Below are 25,476 nucleotides of genomic sequence, written 5' to 3'. Positions count from 1 at the left end.
GCCGCCTAGAAGAACTCGTGCGGGGCCATTTTTGGGGCAGTAAGACCGAGCGCGGAGCCCCGGAGCGAGCGCGCAGCCCAAGAGCGCGAGCCGCCTCCGCCGCGAGACACCCCCACCCAGCCCGGCCTCCGGGAGAGCGAGCCCCCGGCCGCCGCGCCCCCAGCCGCGCCAACCGCCGACCAACCGCCACCGAGGTGCCCGAGGGACAGCGGAGGAGGCGGCATGAGCGAGGCGGGCGAGGCCACCAGCACCACCAGCACCGCCGCCGCCGCTCCCAGCAGCAGCGCCCCCATCACCACCGCCGCCGCCCTCCCGCAGGCTCCGGCGGAGGCGGCCCCCCAGGACCCTGCGCCCAAGAGCCCGGCGGGCGGCGGCGCTCCCCCGGCCCCTGCCCCGGCCGCCCTGGTCTCGGGCAACCCCGGTGGGGACGCGGCCCCGGGCACCGCGGCCCCCGCCTCTTCGGCCGCCGTGGGCAGCGAGGACGCGGAGAAGAAAGTTCTCGGTGAGTCAGGCGGGGAGGATCGGGGGGGCGGGTGGCGCTCCGGGCTGGGGCCCGGGCCGCCGAGCACGTGTGGGCAACTCCAGCCGCCTGTCTGGGCGGGATGGAGCGAGGTCCCCGGGGACGTGGGGTCCCCCCACCCACCCACCCCGGGGCGGACGGCCGCCCATCCCGCAGGCGCTGCCGGACCAGGGCGCGGCGCTCCCGGCCGCCCGAGCGCTCCTGGGTTCGCAAGTTGGGGGTCTTAACTGGGTACCCTAGGAGGGCGCTGTCGCGCAGTCCCGTGGCGACGCATCCCTGGGTGCGGAGGAGAAAGAAGCGGCATTCGGGAAAGAGGATCCAGGGTGGGATGGAAGTGGATGTAGGGATGGGACAGGCACCCACGTGGCATGGGAACTTTGGAGTCCTCGCTTAGGATCTGGGCGAGGAGAGCATTTCCTTGGAGGGAAGAGGAAGGCGCTCGGAGCAGACAGGGCAGGGGTGGGGGAGTTGGTGGTGGTGGAAAGTCTTCTTGCTGGGAAGGCTCAGGTGTCCGTCCCAGACGCCCTTCTCACGGGGGCGAGGGAACGAGGCCAGGCTTCTGTCGGCCACATGCTGGCGGAGGGGTGTTGCAATCCTTCTCCGGGGAAACTTGGGTCTCGGTCCCGCGTCCCCCTCCCTCGCCCTGCCCGCTGCTGCAAGAACCACTTGGTGTTTACCAATCACTCTCATCTTCCCGGATTGTGGGAAAGCGCTTGGTGCAGCAGCTGAAAAAACTTGGTCGGAAGTGAGGAGATGACGTTAGTTCGCAGCCTCGTTATCTTGGGGACTTGTAGCTTAGGAAGGGGAGTCGGAAGAGGAGATGTTCAGGTCCCGGGGGCAGAACGTTACATAGGATGTCTAGTTATTGTTGGTTTTGTCACGTATCTCAGCGTCCTCATTCAGTAACGTTAACGCCCTGTGTGAGGCCTAGGCAGTGGGTGGGGAATAAGGTCTCTAAAGGGTGTGTGCTGTATATCTCATTCCCTCTTTTTTTTTTTTTTTTTAAACCAGGGAAGGTTAAGAGATGGTGTAAGATGCTTCTGAGAAATTTTCAGTATTTTGTATGGGGCATGTTTGCTTTCTGTGAGCCTTGCCTGCCCAATTTTCTAGAAAGAAAATTTTATAGGCAGAAACTTGGAGGAATCATGTGAAGAAAGTTTAATAGGATCCTATTTTTCCTGCCTTGAGAGGCCTGTGTTCTTTTTTTTTTTTTTTTTAGGGTTAGATTTTACTCAGTTACTGTCAAAGGAGCTGCTAAATGTAACATGTGCAGGTTAAGAAACAAAATAGCCTTCATTTCTCTAGGCTAAAAGTTGCTCCAGTCTAGTTCAGGTTGTATTGTGATATTGTTTTCAACAAGTGTTTCTTGGAACACTTCCCATGCCATATGTCAAGAGAGACAACCTTGGTTTATCCGAAGCAGTGTTAGGATATGTTCTTAATTTGATTTGTTTTCATATAAAGGAAATTTCTGTCTTTCACTGGATCCCTGTATCTTTCTTGAATCTAAAACTGAATTTAAAACTGCAGTAGATATCTTTAAAGATGAAGGAACTAGATAAATTAATTTACTCAGCCACCAACTGCTCTGACAGTCCCAGCACATGCCTGGTGGTGAGGTTGTAGGTTTGGGGTCTTTTCGCTGTCACTCCCAAATCTCAGCAACAAGGACAGCTTTCTGCCTGACATTTCAACGCTGTCTCTGTCCAGTATGTTCTGCCATCTCCTGTCCTTGGCCAAGCAGACACATGGTGCCTACAATATGCCAGGTGCAGCGCTGACTGAAATGGAATTCTGGTTTGGGATTCTCGCATTCTAGTTCTTAGAAGTGGTTCTAAACTTCAGCGTATAGCCACAGGCCAGGGGAAGTAGTCGATATGACTGAAGGAAGACTTAATGAACCTCATGGAAGCTTGTTGGTCGTCCTCCTTTCCCCATCCAGCTCTGTGTATGCGAAGTGAGTTTATGGGCTTAAACCAAGAAGAATGGATGACTGTGTTTGGCCTTGTGAGGTCACTGGAAATTTTTGTGAAATTAGGAAATTTTTAAAAACTAAAGTGGGAATAAAAATAACCTGGATTGAAGTTATCCTTGAAAATCACTTTCATCTTTCTTCTTATTAGTGTTGCTTTTCTAATCACAATTATGCCTTTGACAGTGCCTGTAAACATTAACTATATGAAAATGAATCAAAAAGAGTTCCTACCTTTACATTTTCCTTATGTTTTTCTAGTTCATTAATTTTGGGGCAAATGAGACAAAAAGCATATCATTTGAAATAATGTGAGATTTAAAAGCATATGATTGATCAAAACCAGTCTTCTGTGTACATTTAGATCTAAAATATATATATATGCCTCTTTGCCCTGTTGCTCTAATTAAAATGCCCTAAAACCGAAGGTATTAATAGTTTAGTCTCTTTATTGGAGAGAGATCTTCCTTAGTTGGCATAAGAACTGCAGATTGCTCAGTAAATGGTGGGCCAAATGACTTTGAAGGCAAAAGATTTTTTTGTTTGTGTTTTCTTTTTACAAATAGAGCTAAATAAACTACTTCCCCAAGCATATTCATGTAGCAAAACTCAGAACTAACCCTGCCCACAGCAAAGTAAGCTCTAATTACTGTTTTCTTCTTGTTTAAAAGCTGAATCTTTATTATTTTTCCTTGGAAATTAAAAATATTGTTTGTGGTTAATTGTTACTTTTATTCTCTCCTAAGCTTTATTCTTTTTTAAAGGTACTCTATTGCCACATTTCTTGTCTCACTGAGTTTTGATAATTGCTTTATGCTTTTCCTGAATTTAGACCGGGGCATTTCATAGAGGTACTGGATTTGGTATTCACAGTTGATTCAGAGGAGTCATCTAAAATCATAAATGGCTAAAATAAACATAAATCTGTGAAGTACAAGTTCCATGACCATACTATTGGTTTAGATTTCTTCTCTTGAGTTCTGTTAAGATCTTACATTGTACAGAAATGGTCCTATCACAAGGGCGAGTAGAGTCAGCAATCACATTGCGAGGGTTATAAGAAAATGCTGATAAGAATTTGGTTTATAGGAGAAACCAAAATCAGTTTGGTTTGATTCCCACCAAATGAAGAGAGCAGGATAAACAACGAAACAGAATCCCAAACTCATCGCAGGTTTGAAAAGGCCTGTTGCGTCATGTCTCGGGGCGGTAAGAACAGAACTGGCCTGAGCCCGCCTCACTTCTATTATTACTCTGGACTCCTCTGATGGGCCCCCATCTGGCATCAAGACAAGTTTCTTCAGGTCTCTGTAGATCAGCTATTAACAAGGAGCTACTCTTTCACTATGTGGAGTTTGCCGACTGTTTCAGTGTGAGAGGGATGCGTCAGGTCTCAGGGCTCACCTTGCTCGTGTGTCTGTAGTCACTTTCATCGAGAGCTGCGTTCAGCACTTGGAACGTTTTTCTGCTGTAAAACTTTACAGAGCATATTTTCATTTTCCCCCTTAAACAGTGTTTCCCAATTTTAATCACTGCAGAATCATGTAGACTTATGACAACACCTTATCTCAGGACTTCACTGAAGCATTTCCCAAGGAAGAAAGGTTTAGTCTTCTGAAGAGTAGTTCCCTGTGACAACCTGTGACAACTTCACTTCCTCCATTTTCTTCTCTCGATAAACTCTAAAGTTAAGCTTTTAATGGTTTCCTCAGGTATATTTAGGCTTTAAATAATGCTATCAAGACCTTAGTGGTATGAGCTTTATCTCTTTGTAGGTCAGATACTAATTTATCTGCTTAATCCTATTTTAGCCACCAAAGTCCTTGGCACTGTCAAATGGTTCAACGTCAGAAATGGATATGGATTTATAAATCGGTATGTGTGTGTATCTCTGCGTGTTTTATTTAAATATGTCCTTATGCTGTGGCACCTGCTGTTGGTCTTTTCCCATACTTTATTAATGGCTTGTATAGTTTTCAGATTTCTGAGCTGTGTAAATACTCTCATTTCTAAGCTGCTGATCATTTAACATTAATTGCAATGCATTTCTAAAACACAGATAAATAACTTATTTTATATAATCTAGTCATTAAAAGATAAAACAGTGGCAGTGGGGACAATAGAGAAAGGGGAAGGGCCTTAAGATAATTGAATGGGTATCCACAATTTCACAGATGGAGCAGTGGAATCCTAGACTGGTTAAGCAACTTTCCTCAGGTCACACAACTAGTGAGTAATTGAGCTGGATCTGTAACCCAGGTCTGGTCCAAGTCCTGTGTAGAAACCACAGTGTTTTCTTTAAACCATGGTAACTTCTAAGCATATAGGAATGAGAACACAGCTGCAAGCGGTGAGGGTGTTCTGATGTCTTTATATGATACCATCATTTTCTCTAGTCCTCCTAGCTAGGACCCCGCCTTCTTAAAAAAAAAAAAGAAAAATTCCTCTAATTTCTTCCTTGTATGTTTTGGTGGGCAGTGGGGGTGGGGTGGGGGTTTAGGGTAGGGTGGTGGTGGAGGGGGGTTGTTTTAGGTTTCAGTGCAAGGGGAGCCTAGTTCACAGCTGTGCCCTGTCCTTTTAACTATCTTGCTTTGCTTTTGCTGGGAGGGAAACCTCGGGCTCTGGTTACATACCATGTGATTTAGAGAGAGATGAGAGGAAACGGGTGTTTCGGTAGGTTGACTCTGTGTGCATGAAGCTAGGCACCATTGTCATATGGAAGAGTAAGGTGGGTCCCTTTTGGGTTTAGAAGTTTTTAAGGAGGACTGACTTGAGGCATCTGAGTTTAGAGGACAGACAGATATCTATGTTGTGTTTTGAAGTCCTAGGCTCTAAACTGTTGTACGTTTTCCCACTTACCTAGTTCTTTTAACTGTGAGCTTTTTGTCTTCCAACAGAAATGACACCAAAGAAGATGTATTTGTACATCAGGTAAGAGGGACGATAACTGTGATGTTTGCTCTCTGAGGAGAGGGGCGTCTGTAATCTGCTATTATTATCCCTTTCCCAGAGTGAAGCCCTGTACGTTGCTGTACTGCTTGAAACTCCTTCTGGGGTTTTATTTTGGCAAGAGGGCCCAGTTCCACATTTTAAGATTAGCACTTAAGCTCTTCTTGTCCATCACATTAACTGTTTTCAGACAGTTTTATTTTTTGAGCTTAATGAAGTAATAATCAGACCACATGCTAATTTTTAGAGCCTTCCAGTCTTCAGCTAAAGCACTTCTATTTCCATCTTAGCAGGCTGTGCGCCTGACTGTGTTTCCTCCTTGTGTTTGGCTGGGCCCCACCTTACCTTCGCCTGGGTGGGTACTGGTTAAATCCTCCTCCATCAGAGCAACTTGAACTTGGGTAAATAGCACAGCGAAGCAGATGGCTGGAGTGTGTGTATCCAAAACATGGGAGCTTTGCAGGAGGCTCAGGGGTAAAGAATCCACCTGCCAATGCAAGAGACTCGGGTTCAATCCCTGGGTGGGGAAGATCCCTTGGAGAAAGAAATGGCAACCCACTTCAGTATTCTTGCCTGGGAAGTCCCATGAGCAGAGGAGCTTGGTGGGCTACGGTCCGTGGGATACAGAAAAGCTGGACACGACTTAGCGACTGAGCACAAGCAAGAGCCAAGACATAAGGAGACTCCAGCTCCCAGGCCAGTCCCCTCCTCTGTCCTGCTTAGCATATGTCCAGATCAAATAGGCCTGTAGTCCCCTGTATTCAAAGGAGATGTAGAAAAAGTGTAAAATACGGAAAACATGGACTTCTCTGTACAGGAAGCTCAGTCTTTTTCTACATTATTGACCTAGGATGTTATTCTGTATCCTGGACTTTCTTGGCAAAAGAGATTAAAAGCATGATGTGCACTTAGTTTTCTTTTTGTGTGGTTAATTTTCAGTGAATTGTCTCACATATGTGTGGTTCTTAGTGAATAACAACAGAGAAGTACAGAGACAGGTACCAATACCAGCACATTCACCTCCAGGGCTCTGTCAAGCGTCTGGTTTTCTGTGTTTTCCTGCTGTTTAGGATCCTCTGCACAATGGGGTAGAGTTTGGTGACTGGAGAGAGTGCTATGTCAGAAGAAGTGATCCCGTTGTGGTTTCTATCAGTTGTATTCCAGTTGTGCCTGGGTATCTGGAGTGGATTACTTTGTTCAGACACAATGACTTTTAAAGTCAGAACAGACCAAAAGGGAGTGTTGCTTATAACACCTAGCGGGTAATAGAGACATTTGGGGTAAGAACTCTGCCTTCTGGTGACTGATGGCGTAAAGGGACTTGACAAGTTCTGTGCCAGGGGCCAGCCTCACTGGCCTGTGAGTGTGTGAACTGATTCCAGCCCCCCGTGAGGCTGGGCGGTGAGTCACCTTGGTGTGCTGAGGCTTGCCCAGTTTAACAGGAAAAAGGGAACAAGCCGGTAGGGAGGGGCTGTTTTTGGACTGGCTGAGTGTTCAGGCGGCCTGCGTGTATATCCTGTCCTGAACTGCCTTTTTCCTCAGTGGGTGAGGTCTCTGCCCTACTGGCTCATTCTTTTTTTTTTTCCCTCCCTCCTACTCAGAGTAAGGGAAGGGCTAGATTACACATGCCTAATCGCTTTATAAAATAAGGCTGACCTAGTTCCACAGAAACCCAGAGCCCCTTTAACTGTTTAGAGATACCAGCCGACGAAATGGAATTCATTGCAGGAATTATTTTCTTCCTTCCATTGATTGAAAAAGAGAAGCCTGTTTATAAGCAGGTATTTAGGTGCCCATGTTCACTGCAGGATAACATCATTAACCTTTCAATGTTATTTATCAGGGAGCACATAGGGATGAGCTGACATCTGAATGATGTGATGAGAAAAATTTGAATAAATATCACACAGTTATAGTACAGGGGTATACACTTCCCTTACCCACCCGCCTCTTTCCCCTAGGCTGTATTTCTATAAACTCAAATAAATCACTTATCAGCCTCCAGTTGGTTTCCTCATCTGTAAAATGGGAGAGGAGAAGGTTGTCAGCAGCGTCTTGTTCTTGAGGTATTTTCATATATTGTCAGAAATATTTATCCCCCCTTGGATTTTTAAAATTTCTTGTGAAGTTAACGGTTTCTCTTGTTCACTGAAATCTCTATCCCCATATTTCTGTGTTTATGTGCATGTGTAAGATTTTATGGAGGCGTCCCCCATCCCAAAGCCCCCACAATGATGGAAAATAGAGTCTGACCCAAGACACTTTATAGTGTGAGGAAACGCATCTATCCAGTATCACAATTAGTTCATTAGTATAACTGCACTTTCCGTTTAACCCACCTACCAAGATGAATTTTGAAGGATAACATGAAATCAAGAAAGTAATGTGGAACATAGTTGTATAGTGTTTTTTTGTTTCGTTGTTCTTGTTTTGGAGATGCAGGTTAGTTGGGAGAATAGAATAGAATAGTGGTAAAGAACCCACCTGCCCATGCAGGAGACACAGGTTCCATCCCTGGGTCAGGAAGGTGCCTAGAGGAGGAAATCACTACCCACTCCAGTATTCTTTCCTGGGAAACACCATGGACAGAGGAGCGTTGTGCACTGCAGTTCATGAGATCGCAAAGAGTCGGACGTGACTTAGCGACTAAACAACAACGTTAGATCAACGATTTCTTCAGTAGAGCCAGTAAACTTGAAAGGGATGAACTCTGTGGCCAACTTTGACCTATACTTCATTCAGAATGTTTTTTTAATCTTGACAGACTGCCATCAAGAAAAATAACCCAAGGAAATACCTGCGCAGTGTAGGAGATGGAGAAACCGTAGAGTTTGATGTGGTTGAAGGAGAGAAGGTGAGAGGAGATTGTGGTTGGGTATCCAGGGTGCTGGCAATATTTTCTCGCTTAGTAAATGGTCTCTCAGTCCTTTATGAGTTAACAGTACTTTGGATTTTTACTATGACAGAAAGAAGCAATTCTTTAAGTAAAAGTGTTTCTGATTATTGACTATCATATGCATTGTTTGATGCAGTATAAAAGGATATTTTAATTTCCATTTTAATAAATGATGAACCCTATTTAAATCATGGAAGGAAAAGCTAATTTCTGAAGATTTAAAATGACAATTCTTATTTTGGTACCAAATGTATTTTCAAGTGAAATTTAAAATTCAAACAGGGATTTCCTGGTGGCTTGGTGCTAAAGAATCCACCTGCCAGTGCAGGAGACATGGGTTCGATCTCTGATCTGGGAAGATCCCATATGCTGCAGAGAAACGACCTATGCACCACAGCTATTGAGCCTGTACTCTAGAGCCCTGGAGCTGAAACTACTGAAGCCGCACACCCTCCTAGAGCCCATACCCTGCAGCAAGAGAAGCCACAGCAACGAGAAGCCCATGTACAACTAGAGCTTAGCCGCTGCTTGCTGCAACTAGAGAAAGCTCATGCACAGTGATGAAGATCCAAGGCAGCCAAAAATAAATACATAAATAAAAATTTTAAAATTAAGGTAGATTTTTAGTATTAAAAATTGATAAAGGCTATTTTGGGGTGAAAGATACCTTTTTGTTTTAAGAATAAAATCAAAAATAATCATTATGTTTTCTCTTTGGCTTGGGTTTTGAAAAGCCAGAGGCATCTTGACAGACTGTATAACCGCTATCTTCAGATGAAGACTAACTCAGGAAGCTAAAAGGATCATTTTGATGTGCATCGACAGGTTTTTAATGCTGTGATATGTTTAATTATAATATTAGTAATGTCTTTTATGCTTTATTTTTAAATTGTAAGCTGACTAGTTCACTCCCAGATGATTGCTCTTCTGATATACACACCATTCATTCTGTAGTTCCTATTCTTAGCAACTCTCAAACTGTTTCCTGTTTTAAAAGAGAAACACTTTATTTCATCTCATATAAAAATTTAAGTGACCTTTACCAATGTGATCCCAGAGTATCTTGCAGATCTTTCAGAGTTATCTACCAGCAAATGCAGACCTGTAACAATCCCTAACGTCCCATCCAACTATTAAAATTTTATCTAGCCAGGTTAATTTTACCTCTGTGTGTTTTCAGCATGGGAGGTTATACAAATGGACACAGAGTGGGGTTTCACTCTTTTGAATCTCCTTTTCCTGAACTTTTTATATTTTTGAAGCATTACTTTGTCCGCTTGTCCGTAGAGAATCTGAAGGCTATGTCTGTTTCGACAATAAGATTTGAAGAGGGACTACTTTTGTGGACACTGTGTATGAAAGCAGGAGCTGAGTCAGCAGCCCTTCATTCCTGCCACTGCCACGCTGGGAGGAATTTCTCTCTCACTAGCTCAGTGCTGGACAGACCACGTGAGCCCATGAGTGGATTCTCTTGGTACCTCACAGAGCAACAGGTTTCTGTATTTTCTAGGAAGAGAACATTATCTCAGTTATTTCCAGTGAAGAATATTCTTCCTGGTCTAGCATTCCTTTGCTCCAGTTGCTTTATATTTACCAGTTTTACGTTTCTTAAAGATAAATATATCTTTGTGGAAGCACGCAAGCTGTATATACATCCATTATTTTTTTAACTTTTTACTTTACATTGCAGCATAGTTGATAAACAGTGTTGTGTCAGGTATCATGCTGTATGCATTTAAATCAGGACATCAAGCATCTTGCTCACCTTATTAAAACGAGGGTGTGTTTTTGAGGTCACCCGTAGGAACTTCTAGTACCTCCTGCCAGTCTTAAACCCTCTGGCTGTCTAAGGCGGTGCTTTCGGGTCGTTTGGCTTCTTTCTGACTCGAAGGCTGTCTTTGCTTTCTTCCTTTCTCAGGGTGCAGAAGCAGCCAACGTGACCGGCCCGGATGGCGTTCCAGTGGAAGGAAGCCGATATGCTGCTGACCGGCGCCGCTACAGACGCGGCTACTACGGCCGGCGCCGTGGACCGCCCCGCAATGTACGTTGTCTCTTTCATCATCAGTGACCCAAGAAATGTGCGCATCTAAAATTAACTGTGTATATTTGAAGCACATAAAAGCTGTATCTTCTCCTGGAAACACAGTGATTTTTTTGGATGGGAAATTTTTCGTGTTCAGAATTCATCCCCACTGGTCTTATGCGGTCTTATTTTTGCCATTCAGCAATTTTATCAGTTTGTTTGCATTTGGCTGCAAGTAACAGCCATTTAATTATCATGTAACAAGAAGGCTTAACTTGGGCCATGCCAAGGTTGTCAGAAAGGTTTTCTCTTCTTTTGGCTCCTTTATCAGCTAGAACCAAACCATGTGACATCCACTGGGTGGGGTAGGGGGAAGGGGCCTGGGATTTCTCAGATTGGCTTACATCTGGTGTTCATCCCTTGTCGCTGACCCTGTCTCTTTTAAGAAAGTCAGCCTTTCCTTGGCAAGGAATAGTGAAGAACAGCTGTGGAGTAAGTGATGGACAGTGCTGGCCACAGAAATATTAAGTGATTTGTCTCAATTATGTAGCTATTTTATTTAGGATAGCATTTCCCATTATTTCAAAGTTAAGCAACAATTAAAGTCTCTGGATTTTTAGTCCTGTAGATTGGTACCAGTCTAAGTGAAAGGGTTTACAACCAAGTCTAGCTGGAGAAGGCTCAGTTTAAAGTATTCTTGAGGCATCCAACTTGAGGTCCTGAGGAACCTCTTAGATATGAGTCATTTTTTGATGTTTCTAGAATTAGTACCAGGGATTGGTACTCTGGAATAAAACTCAAGATGCTTTGTGAACACAGGATTGTGGCTGTGTGCATCATCCAGGGAAAACTTTTGAAAAAAATCTCACCAGAATGAAGTATTTGCAGACTGAGAATGGTTTATATCTCTACACTTGGATAAAATAGTATTTTTCTGCTTACCTAAATGTTTCCTCTCTTCATTGTGTCATCTTAAACATGCAGCCCAAATTGGTTTTTATCAGATTCCATATGGTATCTTGTTTTTCTTCCTGTATTTCTCTTACTCATGTTTTGCTTATCCTGTTTAATTTTTAATAATAAACTGTCAGAGACAGGAGGAATAGGCTACCATAGCATCTACTACATCGTGTTAACTCTTTCAGTTCACCAGATTCATGGAACACTAGTTGTAATTGTTTTGATTTCTAGGTTACCTCAGAAGTACAAGTGGTAAAAAGCCTTTAGTGAAAAATTTTCCTTCAAAAATGTTTCTCCTCAGCTCGAAATTCTGAAGCCATGTGTGTGATGTTTAGAAACAAAATTATCAAAATTCTGAAAATAAACATAAATGAAGGTTTTCTGTTGTGATGTCTTCTAGGTCCTGACGGCTTCCTGAGTGTGTTTGGCAATGGTGGTGCCATTGTTGTTATTTTGTAAAACTAATCTTAATGAAAGATTTGTCTATAGAAAACTCAGATACAGAGAAACCTAAAGAGAAAATTTACAGTTTATTCAGTCACACTATTTGGGGGAACATTTTCTATGCTAATATGCCTTTAAATCGTTGGAGATTGTATCTGATACAGATTTTATAAAGTATAGCGTTAACTTGGATTTTCTGAAATTAGACTAGTTGAGGCTATACTTGAAGCTTTTCCTCTTTGAGAATTTCGTTGCTCACGTGGGCTTGGTTTTCTGGAGAGTTCTAAATCTTAAATAGTCTCACCCCCAACATCAGTCATTTAATTTTCTTCATTCTAAATTTGTTCATTTTTTAAAAACTATAGTTGCTTTACTTAAGACTACCTTTGGCATTGCAATCCCCCTTTAAAGTAAGATTTGAAATAAAAAATTCTTTAAGGGATGTTTAGCTGTTTGCTTATATTTTTTTGATATAAAATGTTAGTATGTGAAATGGTAGTTTAAATACAGGAAAAAGATAAAAGGATTCAATAGTTCCTTGTGTTCATAAATTTTGTTATATTCAGAAACTGTATTTATTACTTGCTACTAGGTATTAAAGTGCAATTAAAACTTTATCCCTAAACAAATAAAGAGAGGTATGCCATAAGTCAGTGGTTCTCAAACCTTCTGGTTTTTGGACCCATTTATATGCTTAATTATGGGATCCCAGAGTTTTTATGTATATTTATATCTATTAATATTTATTGTATTAGAAAGTAAAGCAGAATTTAAGAGATTTAATTTATTTTAAAATAAGCTATTACTTGTAAATACAAATAACTTTTTTTAAAACGAAAGCTATTTTTTAATTGAGTGAAAAGAGTGGTGTTGCTTTAGGTTTTTGCCAATTACTGATGTCAGTTTAATAAAAGACAGCTGGATTCTTACAGCTCCTTCTGCCTTGGGGCTGTGAGGGACCATGTGTCACGGTAGCTTCTGGGAGATCCAACCCCTCTCCTGCCCCCAACTCAGGAAAGAATGAGATGGGAAAAGACAGCATCCTGCCAGCCTTATGAGAATAGTGTGACCTTGATGACCCCCTAGGAAGGATTTCAGAGACCCCCCATCCACACTTTGAGAACCCAACCGCTCCAGGAAGCAAACCACTTAGGACCAACCACAAAATATACAAAATATATTTTTCTTTACTTTGCCCCAGTGGATGGCCAGTGTTGGGGAGACACATTCGGTGCAGCCAAATATTCTAAACTGTGTAAATGTTTTTTGGGTGGTTAGTCAGCTGATACTGACCAATTCTAACTAGATGCGAACTAAATTCTTTAACGAATAATTACAGTTGCTTTTCCGCTTCTTGGTATTTTATCTGCACAGATCTGCTTTAATCTTAATGTAGCTTATCTCAGGTCATCACCTGATGATCCGAGGTAAATGCATTCTTGTCGATATACTAGAAGGGATCGTTCCTTTGGGGGAGAATTTTTTTTTTTTCCTTTCGTTGATACTCAGCCTAAATGGTATTCTTTGCTTCTTTCCCTGCCGATACCTCCTCTGAACCTCTGTTTCTTTGCTTCGCTAGTACGCTGGGGAGGAGGAGGAGGAAGGGAGCGGCAGCAGTGAAGGACTGGAGGCCCCCGCCGCTGCCGGGCAGTTCTCTGGGGCCCGGAGTCAGCCGCGCCGCCCCCAGTACCGCCCCCAGTACCGGCGGCGCTTCCCGCCTTACCACGTGGGACAGACCTTTGACCGCCGCTCCCGGGTCTTCCCCCATCCCAGCAGAATGCAGGTAAACCAGCACCTGGGACTTCTCTCCGGCAGTTCCTCACCCCTCCGTCCTTCTGCCTACTCTTCCTCCTCCTCTTCCAATACCAGCGGCCGGAAATCAAACCTTGCTTTTGGCTTCCCGATTCTGACGCTACTTAACCCAGGCAGACTAGTCTGCTTTCTGAGACCGGTACTTCTAGTCTCATTTCTAAACGCACGACCACATGAGCCTTGAGCCTTGCCTATACCCAGGGACCCTGGTGGACAAGGTACAGTCTCAAGTTTATAGAAAAAATGAAAGACATAAAGTAGGGACAGGTGAGGGTGTCTAGGAGCTGAACTCTGAAGTCAGTCAGGCCTGGGTTTGAGGCTTATCTCTGCTCCTTACTGTGACCTTGTGAGATTAACTTGTCCATCCCTTAAATGGGGATAGTTGCCTCCACCTTGGGGCTGTGATGATAAAATCCAAGATAAAGACTGTAGTGTGTGACAACTCAGGGTGGAGGGTGTCTATAAAGTCCTTAATTTAGATGAGATAATGTTGATGATTAAGAAAACCTCATATGAAAGTGGAGATTGATTGTCTCTTTTTTCTTTTTTTACTGCAAAATACTGATACAAATATTGTGAACTTGACTTGTAGTTAATAAGCCTTTCACCAACTTTGCAGTTCCCAGGAAACTTGGAAATCTTGGGAGAGGACCTCATTTTTGGTACCACTAGCTTACACCTTCTTCCTCTTAGTGTCCTTGGTTTTTGTTTGTCCACTGAGTGTTTTGACTGAACATTGTGTCCAGTCTGTTCTTTGCTGCCCTTTTCCTATCCTATCATGCATGACTGTGTTCTTCCTACATTGCTTCTTGTTTTTTTTCTGCCCTTCTACTCTTTAACAGCTGTCCCTGACAAATGTGCTAAAAATAGCAAGTAGCCTTACGTATATGGAGAGATTGGGTACATGAGGCATAGTAGGTTTCTTTAGGGCAGCAGCCTGGGCCTCTAGGAAATGAGGACAGGAAGAGTCAGGGAGACTACGACACACATTTATTTTTAGGGAGTCAGTAGTGCCTTCCTAAAATAATCCTCCTTCATGTTTAGCATATACATATGTAGCATATTTTTTTGAGTATATGATGAGTATCTTCAATATTGGTTGAAAGAAAAGTATATTTCACCTTAGGAATAGGAGGTTCAGAGCAAAGGGATTCTTGTGTGCCACGCAGAAAAGCAGGTTGAAAACTAATTTTGAAAATGTGTGCATATTCGGGCAACTGCATTTTAGTTGTCTTGGAAGGACTGATGCTGAAGCTGAAACTCCAATACCTTGGCCACCTTATGCGAAGAGTTGACTCATTGGAAAAGACTCTGATGCTGGGAGGGATTGGGGGCAGGAAGAGAAGGGGACGACAGAGGATGAGATGGCTGGATGGCATCACGGACTCGATGGACATGAGTTTGGGTGAACTCCTGGAGTTAGTGATGGACAGGGAGGCCTGGCGTGCTGCACTTCATGGGGTCGCAAGGAGTCGGACATGACTGAGCGACTGAACTGAACTGAACTGAACTGAACTGTGTATCGAGGATGTCGTATAGCGTGATCTAGCCGTGTCCAAATGACTTCCCTTTTTCAAAGATAATAATTCTCGATATTTGGCAAATAAGTCATGGCGGTTACTGAGCTGATATCAACTGTTTGTCATCTCCGAGAAGAGAATTATATGACAGAGGGAAAGGAGCAGCATTGTTTGGCCTCCACTGAGAGACAGATGTTTGAAATCAGTTCTTAGTTTTCCCTACAGCTTTATGGAATTGGCAGTGGTGTCCATATTTTTGTTGTTGTTGTTACAAGTGAAGGGATTTGAGTAGTTTAAGAAATTAGCAACTTTTACCTAAGGTTACATGGGTGGTAGACTTTGGTTTAAACTCGGTCTGTCCAGTCTCCTCCTGTTCTGTCATTCTAGTACATGTTCATCCTTTATATATGTTCCTTTCTGTTTCTGTGTGTGTGTGTTTGAATCGAAGTTCCTGAAGAAGAAGTAGCTTTGCTTGTTCAGAGAAGTAAGGGAGACTCATGTGGTTGAGATGTTATGGGTGAATAGAGGGGTAAGAGGTTAGATTAAGGTAGCATCAAGGCATATTAGGCATGCCTACTATAGACCATACTAAGAATTGTTGACCTATCCTCAGTGTGATGAAAAGCTAGTTGAGGGGTCTAAACAGGGGAGGAAACATATTTGAGAAATCACCAGACAGTTTAAGGAGGCTGGACCACAGGAGGCAGCAGCAGAATTAGGGAGACCAGCTCCCTCATTTGCCCTATGGAGGGGCAGTCAGGGCAGGAATTAAGAGTGCTATCAGTGGAGGTGTGAGGAGTGGTCACATTTAGGAAGTGACAGCATCTGATGATGGAGTGAACGTGTGGTGTTAGGAGTAAAGGATACCTTGTGAAGGAAGACCAGGTTTGGGCAGAGAGACAGAAGGCATTTGGAGATCTTCTGGACACATTAAATATCACCTGCAAGGGGAGAGAAGTCAACTTGGCAGAAAAATAAAAGAGGCAAGAGATAGAGTGGCTTGAGTTAAGAAGGTGTGATTTTAGAAGAGGTGGGAGACAGTCTTTGGGGATGTTTCAAAAGTGACCTAAAAGAGGCAAGGGAACAAGGCGTTCACACACCAGGAAAGGCACGAAGGGTGGAGGGAATGGCAAGTACGATACAAAGGCCAAAGGGAGCCTGGAGGGTAGACGAGACTGTAGGTGCATCTGTGGAGACATCAAAACATAGGTAAAGGCCTGGGCCAGGGAGAGAAGGACTGATACAACGAGTATAGGTAGAAAACTGAGCCAAGGACTGAGTTTCGGATTAAGCAGTTAAGGATTAGGGAGACAAGGAGTCTGGTAGAGGACAATGGGAAGGAGCAGATGGGGAGAGAATGTCCTGGAAGGAAGTGCTGTGTTAAGTGCTATTGAGGAAGGGAGGAAGGGAGACTGGGGCTAGGTTAGTAGGTTTGGTAACTTGGAGGTTAGTGGTATGTGAGGACAAAAGTCTCTGAATTCAAGAAAGAGCAAAGTGGAGGTATTATAGTCCCCTTTGAGGAAGTGTCTGTGCTGGCAGAGGGGGTCTTCTGCCTCTGTATGTATGTATGTTGTAGAGGAGCTCAGAGAAATGGGGCGGTGGCTGGTGGAGGATGTAGGGTCAGGGCAAGGTTTTTGTTTGATTTGATTATGTTTTTACATTGAATTCTCTCCTGGCCTCCCTTCCTTCACCAACAACCTAAAGTCATTTGGTGGGCAGATCAAATATGCCATACATAGACACACATCACACACATGTAACTTACGGTGTATGTATGTGTGGTATGTATTTGTGTTTGTGTATTATTTCTGCCTACTGAAATGGCCTCAGATCAGTGACACCTTAATAGCACTGAGCATGCCTGGCCCCCAATTTTTCATTGTGAATACCATTTTCCAATAAAAAATAGAAGCCCTTTTGGAGAACCAGCCAATTTCAGAGCCAGGCCAGAGAAAGTACAATATGAGCCTAGAACATCTTGTTGTGCCAGAAATCAAGGAAGTACTCAAAGAATGCTGGAGTCACATCCAGAGGACACAAGCCAGCTGGACAGGGCTCCCATTGGCCAGTAATGATAGTAACAGATTACAGCTCATTGAATAAAGTAGAAAACCAGGAGTTTTCTATATAAGATATTAACAAATATAAAAGTTTACAGATGTAAACAAATATATTGAATTTGATGAAGAATGAAACATTTACTGGCTTTTGAAAGTACTTTTTTCACAAAATCCTCATACATTGCAAAGGGGAAAAGCGTAAACTTCCCCCGGGGTTCTTCTCAGAGTGAACACTGTCAGTAACAGTAGGAATTAAGTAGGAATTGACACCATACGCCAGCCAACAGGATGCAGTGAGAAAAATCCAGAGCACTGTTGTGGCTTCCCTTCCAAGGATGTGTAATTCAATCACGTGGAGACCCTAAACAACCCCGAATGAGGAGTATTTTGCAAAATAACTGCCTTGTAACATTTGAAAGTGTCAAGATCATGAAAGGCAAGTAAAGACTGGAGAACTGTTCCAGTTACAGAGACAGCTAAATTCAGGGCATGGCTCTAAGTGAGTCTTTTTATTGTAAATGACATTATTGGGACAACTGACGAAATCAAATGGAGTCTGAGGTTTCGAGTCTATACTCTCAACCACCCTGTTACTTTGTGATAATTTAAAGAACACAGTTGGAAAAGATGGATGTTATTTCAGCATGTTTATATGCCTGGATGGAGCTGATGGAGGAGAGGAGGATTGAGAGTTCAAGTGCCCTCATAGGCCAGAGAGAAGGATTGGCTTTGTCTGTGGGCATGGACCACTTAATCAGTTGAGTGAGAGAAGAAAAAGCACATGTAAGTGTAGGGTGGTAGATTTGATGGCGAAAGAATATAGAGATTCTTCTTTGATTGGTTCTCTTTTCTTAGTGAAATATGGAGAAGGAAGGGCTATTACCTTTGAGTGGGTAAAAGCACATTGAGATGTGTCTATATTATGAAGAAATTCAGAGATTTTGGATGGGTTGGTTGGTTGGTTAGTTTTTTGTTCTTTCTTCCTTTGGAAGTTCTGTAATAAATTAATTCCTCCAGCTTCAAATAAATTTCTCAAGGAAGTATTTTTTATTATTTATTGTTATACTTCAATTAAATATGCAAACAGATAAAAGGAAAAAATTGTAAAAAAAAGGAATCAGAGGTAAATGTGTGGTTAAAAGGTGTGGGGTGACCTTTGAATGTAGAAACCATTACTGTATCAAAGGGGTACCCCGTTTGTAGAATGAGTGGGTCTGAGTTTGAAATTCTCAGACCGACTGAGGATTCTCATTGCTCTAATGTAGTATATCATTACATTTCCTTTTGCAATAAAGGTTTTCTTTCAGGAGACAAATGGGACATTTTAACATGTTTAATGTTATAAAATAAATTTAGTTGCACTGGGATCAGGAAAAGACTGTCTAGTGGGACTGAGTCTGTCTTTCTTTCCTGTCGTTCACGTACATTTAATCAGTACATGGTTCACTGATAGGAGATTCCCCAGCTTTGTAAATGAAGCCTTTTATTTTTTTCCTTTAAAGTTTTTTTCAATGCAACTGTGTGCTGTGTCTCTCATATCCTGCGTTCTGACACTCACTTCAGCTCTCCTTGCCTCCCTCCAGGCCAGTGAGATTGGTGAGATGAAGGATGGGGTCCCAGAAGGAGCGCAACTTCAGGGACCAGTCCATCGGAATCCAACTTACCGCGCAAGGTACCGGAGGTAGGTGACGTCGCCTGCTGACTAATGACCAATTGAAGAACTTGCCAGTGACAGTAGGGTGGTTGGGGTTGTTGCAGGTCTGTTTGTTTTGGATTTATTATGTAATGAGGAGATGTAACTGCTTTGACCATATGTCCAAGGTTTGGTGGGGCTCTGCAGTACATGTATTTTTAGATGGCTATGTGTCATTTCCCCTGTTCCGTAACAACTAAAATTTCTAGTTATCCCTCTACCAAAGCATTCTTTGTTTCTGATAACTTTCACATGATGTAGATTCATACTTAATTTTTATTTTATTATATTTAATGAGATGAGAGCAACAGAAATTAACTGATATGTTATTCAGTGGTAGCTCTACAAATGGAGGAAGGATTGGCTGCCAACACGTATGTGTGATACAGTAAGTCCCCTACATGCCAATGAGTTCTGTTCCAAGAGCATGCTTGTAAGTCCAGCATGCTTCGTTCATAAGTCATAAAAAGTTAGCCTAGGTACCCACCTAACACAATCAGCTAGACAGTACTGTACTATAATAGGTTTATAATAGTTGTCATGCAAATAACGTGTACATAAAAAACAATTTATTTACAGGGCAGCAGTGGAGAAACAGACATAGAGAATAGAATTATGGACATGGGGAGAGGGGAGGAGAGGGTGAGATGTATGACAAGAGTGACATGGAAACTTACATCACCATTTGTAAAACAGATAGCCAATGGGAATTTGCTGTGTGGCTCAGGAAACTCAAACAGGGGTTCTGTATCAACCTAGAGGGTTGGGATGGGGAGGGAGATGAGAGGGAGGTTCAAAAGGAGGGGATATATGTATACACCTATGGCTGATTCATGTTGAGGTTTGACAGAAAACAACAAAATTCTGTAAAGCAATTATCCTTCAATAAAAAATTTTAAAAAAAATTTAAAAAACACTTTTAATCTTATATTACAGTACCTTGAAAGTACAGTAGTCCAGTCAGTACAACAGCTGGCACACACGGGCTGGCAAGAAGTGACCAGTGATCAGGCAAGAAGAGTTACTGACTGGAGGAGGGAGAGGAGGTGGGATATGGTGGAACTGAAGGACCGTCAGCAACAGGAGATGGGGGGCAAGCGCATTTGCGTCTTTGAAAGTTTGCCGCTCATAGGGGACTTGCCCTACTGAATGTTCTGATAATGAAGCGGTCTAATGCAGGGGTTGAATCAGCTAACTACAGATCCAGTTGTCTGTGTTTAAATTCCCACCCTATGACTAGCAGCTCATCTGTAGCTGTATCTCCTTCTCATAAGTTTCAGGACTCCGCTTAGACGGAGTCACCAGGTTTATAAAATGGACAATAAGGAATAGTCCACAGTTGTCAGTAAGGTTAGATGCACTCTAAGGCATTTAAGATAATCAGAATGTTGCCTGATAGATAGTAAGCCCTCGATAAATTGATTATTACTACTACCAAGGATTTTAAGAGTAGTGAAAGGAGTGTTGTTTTATTTCTGCTTTATCCCTTGTGAAAACCAAATTGGCTAGACTCCCTAAGATTCATTATAAGCTTTTTATATTGTAAGCTCCCTGTTCCTTTGCCCTGTCCTTGAAGAGCTTCATTCATGAATGACGTCCATACCCCCTTGAAGTTTGGCAAAATGGGATTATTGACGGGAGAGTAAGGATATTACTCGAGCTCTCCTGATTGGCAGCATTCTACATTCTTTTTTCTCACAAGATTCCTTGTAATTTTAGATGCTGTCATTCTAATGATTCACTACTAATGACTTTGGAAATAAAGGAAGCTTCGTAAAAATGTCTTAAGGAAAACAGGAAAAAGATCCTGTGGATCCCAATTTTGTCAATCTCTAGCTGTGTGTGACCTTGGGAAGATTGTATTCGACCTTTTTGACCTATAAAAGCAGCAATTCAATGTGATTCAATCAAATACTCACCTTTAAGCCTCTTGGTTTTCTCACTCTAAATCTTAAACTCACAGAAATAGCCTTGAAATTAAATGAGATAATTAACATGAAAGCATAGAGCACAGGCCTTAGCACACAACGACTAATGTTAGTTTTCTTGCTGTGTCAAATCCCCTTAGTCTCCACGTCTTCAAGGCAGGCTGTCCACAGAGGGCAGATACCAGGCACTTCTCTTAATTTTTGCACCCACAGTGCCTGGTAGGACCAGAACCTATGTTCTGTAGGTGTTTGTTCACTGCAAATAGTGTTCAGATGAAGGAGGAAAATGATTGAATTTTTTTAAATCTCATCATCCTTTTGTTCCATTTGCCACATTCAGTTCAGGTCAGTCGCTCAGTCGTGTCTGACTCTTTGCAACCCCATGAATCGCAGCACGCCAGGCCTCCCTGTCCATCACCAACTCCCGGAGTTTACTCAAACTCATGTCCATCGAGTCTGTGATGCCATCCAGCCATCTCATCCTCTGTCGTCCCCTTCTCCTCCTGCCCTTAATCCTTCCCAGCATCAGGGTTTTTTTCCAGTGAGTCAGTTCTTCGCATGAAGTGGCCAAAGTACTGGAGTTTCAGCTTTAGCATCAGTCCTTCTAATGAACATCCAGGACTGATCTCCTTCAGAATGGACTGATTGGATCTTCTTGCAGTCCAAGGGACTCTCAAGAGTCTTCTCCAGCACTACAGTTCAAAAGCATCAATTCTTTGGTGCTCAGCTTTCTTCACAGTCCAACTCTCACATCCATACATGACCACTGGAAAAACCATAGCCTTGACTAGATGGACCTTTGTTGGCAAAGTAATGTCTCTGCTTTTGAATATGCTATCTAGGTTGGTCATAACTTTCCTTCCAAGGAGTAAGCATCTTTTAATTTCATGGCTACAGTCACCATCTGCAGTGATTTTGGAGCCCCCCCCACCAAATAAAGTCTGACACTGTCTACCCATCTATTTGCCATCAAGTGATGGGACCAGATGCCATGATCTTAGTTTTCCGAAGGTTGAGCTTTAAGCCAACCTTTTCATTCTAGCCTTGCATAATTCTAGGAGTAAGTCTTGATCCCTTGACTTTTTAAACCTTTAAAGACAAAACCTGCTGTTCTCAAAGGCCCTTTCCAATTGTACATGTTCTCTTTTCTCTGCTCCAGGGGCCCTCCTCGCCCACGACCTGCCCCAGCTGTCGGAGAGGCTGAAGATAAGGAGAATCAACAAGCGGCCAATGGTCCAAACCAGCCACCTGCTCGCCGTGGATACCAGCGCCCCTATAACTATCGGCGTCGCCCCCGTCCCCCTAATGCTCCTTCACAGGATGGCAAAGAGGTGAGGCCAGCTAGTCAGAGGAGACGCTGCCAGACCACCCTGGACTGTGTCAACCTTTAGTATTCCCTTCTAAGAATGGTTTCATAGTCTGAAAACTGAGGCTAAAAAATATGTATCATATATGTATATTTATGTATAATAACATTTTCATAAAGGTATGTATATACACAGAGAGGGTGAGAGAGAGAGAGAATGCCTTGCCCATATCGCAAACCGGATATTTGCATTCAACCAATTAACACTCTAGTCAGAATGGTTCAGTTCAGTTCACTCAGTAGTGTCCGACTCTTTGCGAACCCATGAATCGCAGCACGCCAGGCCTCCCTGTCCATCACCATCTCCCGGAGTTCACTCAGACTCACGTCCATCAAGTCCATGATGCCATCCAGCCATCTCATCCTCTGTCGTCCCCTTCTCCTCCTGCCCCCAATCCCTCCCAGCATCAGAGTCTTTTCCAATGAGTCAACTCTTTGCATGAGGTGGCCAAAGTACTGGAGTTTCAGCTTTAGCATCATTCCTTCCAAAGAACACCCAGGGCTGATCTCCTTTAGAATGGACTGGTTAAAGCTCTCCAAACAAAGGACAGTGTTTATAAAGAGGAACCTGCCTCTCAGCATGTGTTGAAAGTGACTATATATTTTTTATGACTCTCAGCTGTGAAGAGTGATGGTGTTTAGTTGCCGTTTGGAAGCCATTCTTCGGTGGTTCTAACTTTTGACTCCAACTTTAAGAGTAGTTAAGAATTTGCACAGTGATTTACCTCTGCAGGCAGGAAGATCCCTACTTGTGAAACCTTTCAGTCTTGAACTCTCCACTGCTGTGGACATTGGTTCATTTCCGGTTTGTGGTTTTATTGTGTGTTTCAGACCAAGGCAGGTGAAGCACCATCTGAGAACCCCGCTCCAGCTCCTGAGCAGAGCAGTGCAGAGTAACAGCCGGCTCCCCAGGCACCTTCACCATCTGCAGGTAGGCGGCCCCCGCGGAACTGACGTTCTCTTTAAACAGCGCTGATTTCTCACGGTAGCACGGAGCAGTCTAAACCAACCCTGCAGTTCATTTGGGCCAGCCTCTTATCTCCATCAGGATTCTGAAAAAGAGTTGTTTCGGTGGTGAAATATCTCTGAAGCTGATCTTATTTTGCTTGGTTTTGGAGACATAAACGTGCAGACAGAGTTAATGAATGTCAAAGTCATTTTTCTAGATAGTTGTCAACTATTAACACCGTGGATTTTTTGAAAGTTTTACTCTTGTGACACCTAGTGGCCAGTTTGATAATTTTAAAGTGCCTGTGTGCTTTGTGGCTTCAGACTTTTTGGGCTAGCCTGCCAGGCTCCTCTGTCCATGCAGTTTCCCAGGCAAGAAACTGGAGTGGATTGCCATTTTGTTCTCCAGGGGATCTTCCCAACCCTGGGATCAAACCCTCCTGCTTGACAGGCGGATTCTTTACCACTGAGCCAGCAGGAAGCCCAATGCGCCTGATAAGGCTTCATTTTAATAACAGAAGACTGTGATCTGTGGAACAAACAGGAATTATTTTTTCCTTCCCATTTCCCTTTGATAGCCAGCATTATTTATGTGTAGTGCTTGAGAGCACTTGGGTTAAATGTCCAGTGCAGCATCTGCTCCTCATTTGCTTGAATGCTCTTGAGCAGTTTATTTATCCTCTGCTACAGTTCTGTCTGCTGCGGGTAAAATAGGGATATTGACTGGTCTGGGTATTACAAAGACAGACGTAGTGATATCACACGTATGAACTACCGAAGCAGGGTGTGGCGAAGAATAACCTCTCCATAAAGTTAGCTTGTTTTTCTTCATTATTACTTCCTGCTTTTTTTCTGTCTTCTTGCTAAAAATCTTGGAAATTATATTTGTATAGGTAGAAATATACTGGAAAGACTGATTGAGCAAGTCTTAAAAGACTGTATAAGCCATAGTTGGTTTCATTCTGGGTTTTTCATCTAATAAGTCCTGAGAATTTGATTTTTTAGTATTTCTTGGTTGTTGCCCTTTTCGTGAAATAAATAAGGAAGTAACTTTTAGTTAAAAGGGTTTTAAGCTTATAGTAGTAGTGTTATTTTTTCAAAAAATTAATATTTCATAAAATTTTAAGATCATTTAAAGTTTCTACATTTTAAATGCCATCTGCTTTTATATGCAGAGGTTTGGATTTAAATTAGCCTGTCACAAGATAGACAAGTGCTATGCTGAAAATATTCTGTTTTATCTCTAGGTAGCATGGGCAATTTATCATAGAAATAAATTCCATATTCAGAGTTGCTTGAAATAATTGACAGGATTATATATTAATCATTTGGCCATAACCTTTTAGTAACATTATTTCTAGGTATTGTTCCAAAGGAAATAATCCAAAATATAGGGGGAAAATTTCTATTATGATCTAGTATTGGAGAAGTGGTTAAATATTGAGATATATCCATATTAGGAGATACTGTGTAACCACTAAACTGATTATGAAGAATTATTAATGTTATAGTATCATTTATTTGAAAAGGCTCCATGATGATAATTTTCTTTTTTATAATTTTACAGAATTTTTACCATTATGCACTGAGTGTTCTTGTTTATAAAAATGTTTTATTAGAAAGTTTCCATTAAATTCATGTTTCAGTTTACAAATCTCTAAAAGGTACACATGGAAGATTTTGTTTTGAGCTTTTGAGTTCAAATTATTTTTTGAACTGCATAAAAAACAGGTAATTTTTGTCTTTTTATTCTTTAACTCTTGGTCATCTTGTCACTCTTTAATAAGTCTGATGTGAATATTTTCCAGGTGACTTAATCAATGACCATTCAAAAAATAAAGCAAAAAGCAGACCACGACCTTACGAACACCAAAGAAACGTCCAAGCAATAAAGTGGAAGATTAATAACCAAGATGTGGACATTAGAATGTTGACTACACTTCTTTACAAAACAGACAACTACACGAGGAAAATGTCAGCCATTTTTTCCAGCAGCTGAGATCCTGGGAATGCCTGCACACAACAAGAGAGCGACCTCCCCAGTTTCAGCAGCCACTAGGTTTATATTTTTTTCTCCTGGTTTTTACTGTTTTGGTAATATGAATTGAAAGAAGAATTATTAATACCACATGGGGAGACCCCTCCCAACCAAAGAAATCTGAAATATATAGTAAATGCTTTTTTTTTTTTTCCTTTTCTGTTCATTTTGGATGCTGGTGCTAAACTTCCAAGTGTCATGATTTAAAAAAGAAATTTTATTCCCTTCTTATTTATTTCTAGGATAAGGGGAGGGTAACATTTTGCTTTCTTATGTAACTCTCTTGGAAAATGTGCAGTACGAAGTTCCGCAAAAATAAAATTTTTACCCTTGAAAGGAAAGACGTA

At 42.4% G+C, this 25,476-nt stretch overlaps 1 protein-coding gene across 2 annotated transcripts; it reads left to right on the top strand.

Annotated features, from left to right (window-relative positions):
- YBX3 (Y-box binding protein 3) lies at positions 1-25,476 on the top strand. 2 transcript variants are annotated; one of them, XM_040235185.1, is made up of 10 exons: positions 30-502; positions 4,304-4,367; positions 5,390-5,423; positions 8,206-8,295; positions 10,256-10,378; positions 13,344-13,547; positions 18,740-18,837; positions 21,937-22,108; positions 22,975-23,074; positions 24,900-25,476. In XM_040235185.1, exons 1-9 carry the CDS (start codon positions 223-225, stop codon positions 23,038-23,040), a joined length of 1,131 nt encoding a protein of 376 aa, XP_040091119.1. In that variant the 5' UTR covers positions 30-222; the 3' UTR covers positions 23,041-23,074; positions 24,900-25,476. The 2 variants fall into 2 exon arrangements, with proteins under 2 accessions (XP_040091120.1, XP_040091119.1); XM_040235186.1 differs by lacking the exon at positions 13,344-13,547 and having other exon boundaries at positions 1-502.

This window comes from Oryx dammah, unplaced genomic scaffold, assembly GCF_014754425.2.
Source record: "Oryx dammah isolate SB20612 unplaced genomic scaffold, SCBI_Odam_1.1 HiC_scaffold_29, whole genome shotgun sequence".
Classification (NCBI taxonomy): Eukaryota; Metazoa; Chordata; class Mammalia; order Artiodactyla; family Bovidae; genus Oryx; species Oryx dammah.
The sequence above is the reverse complement of the archived record's forward strand: the minus strand, read 5'-3'. Positions and strand labels throughout refer to the sequence as shown.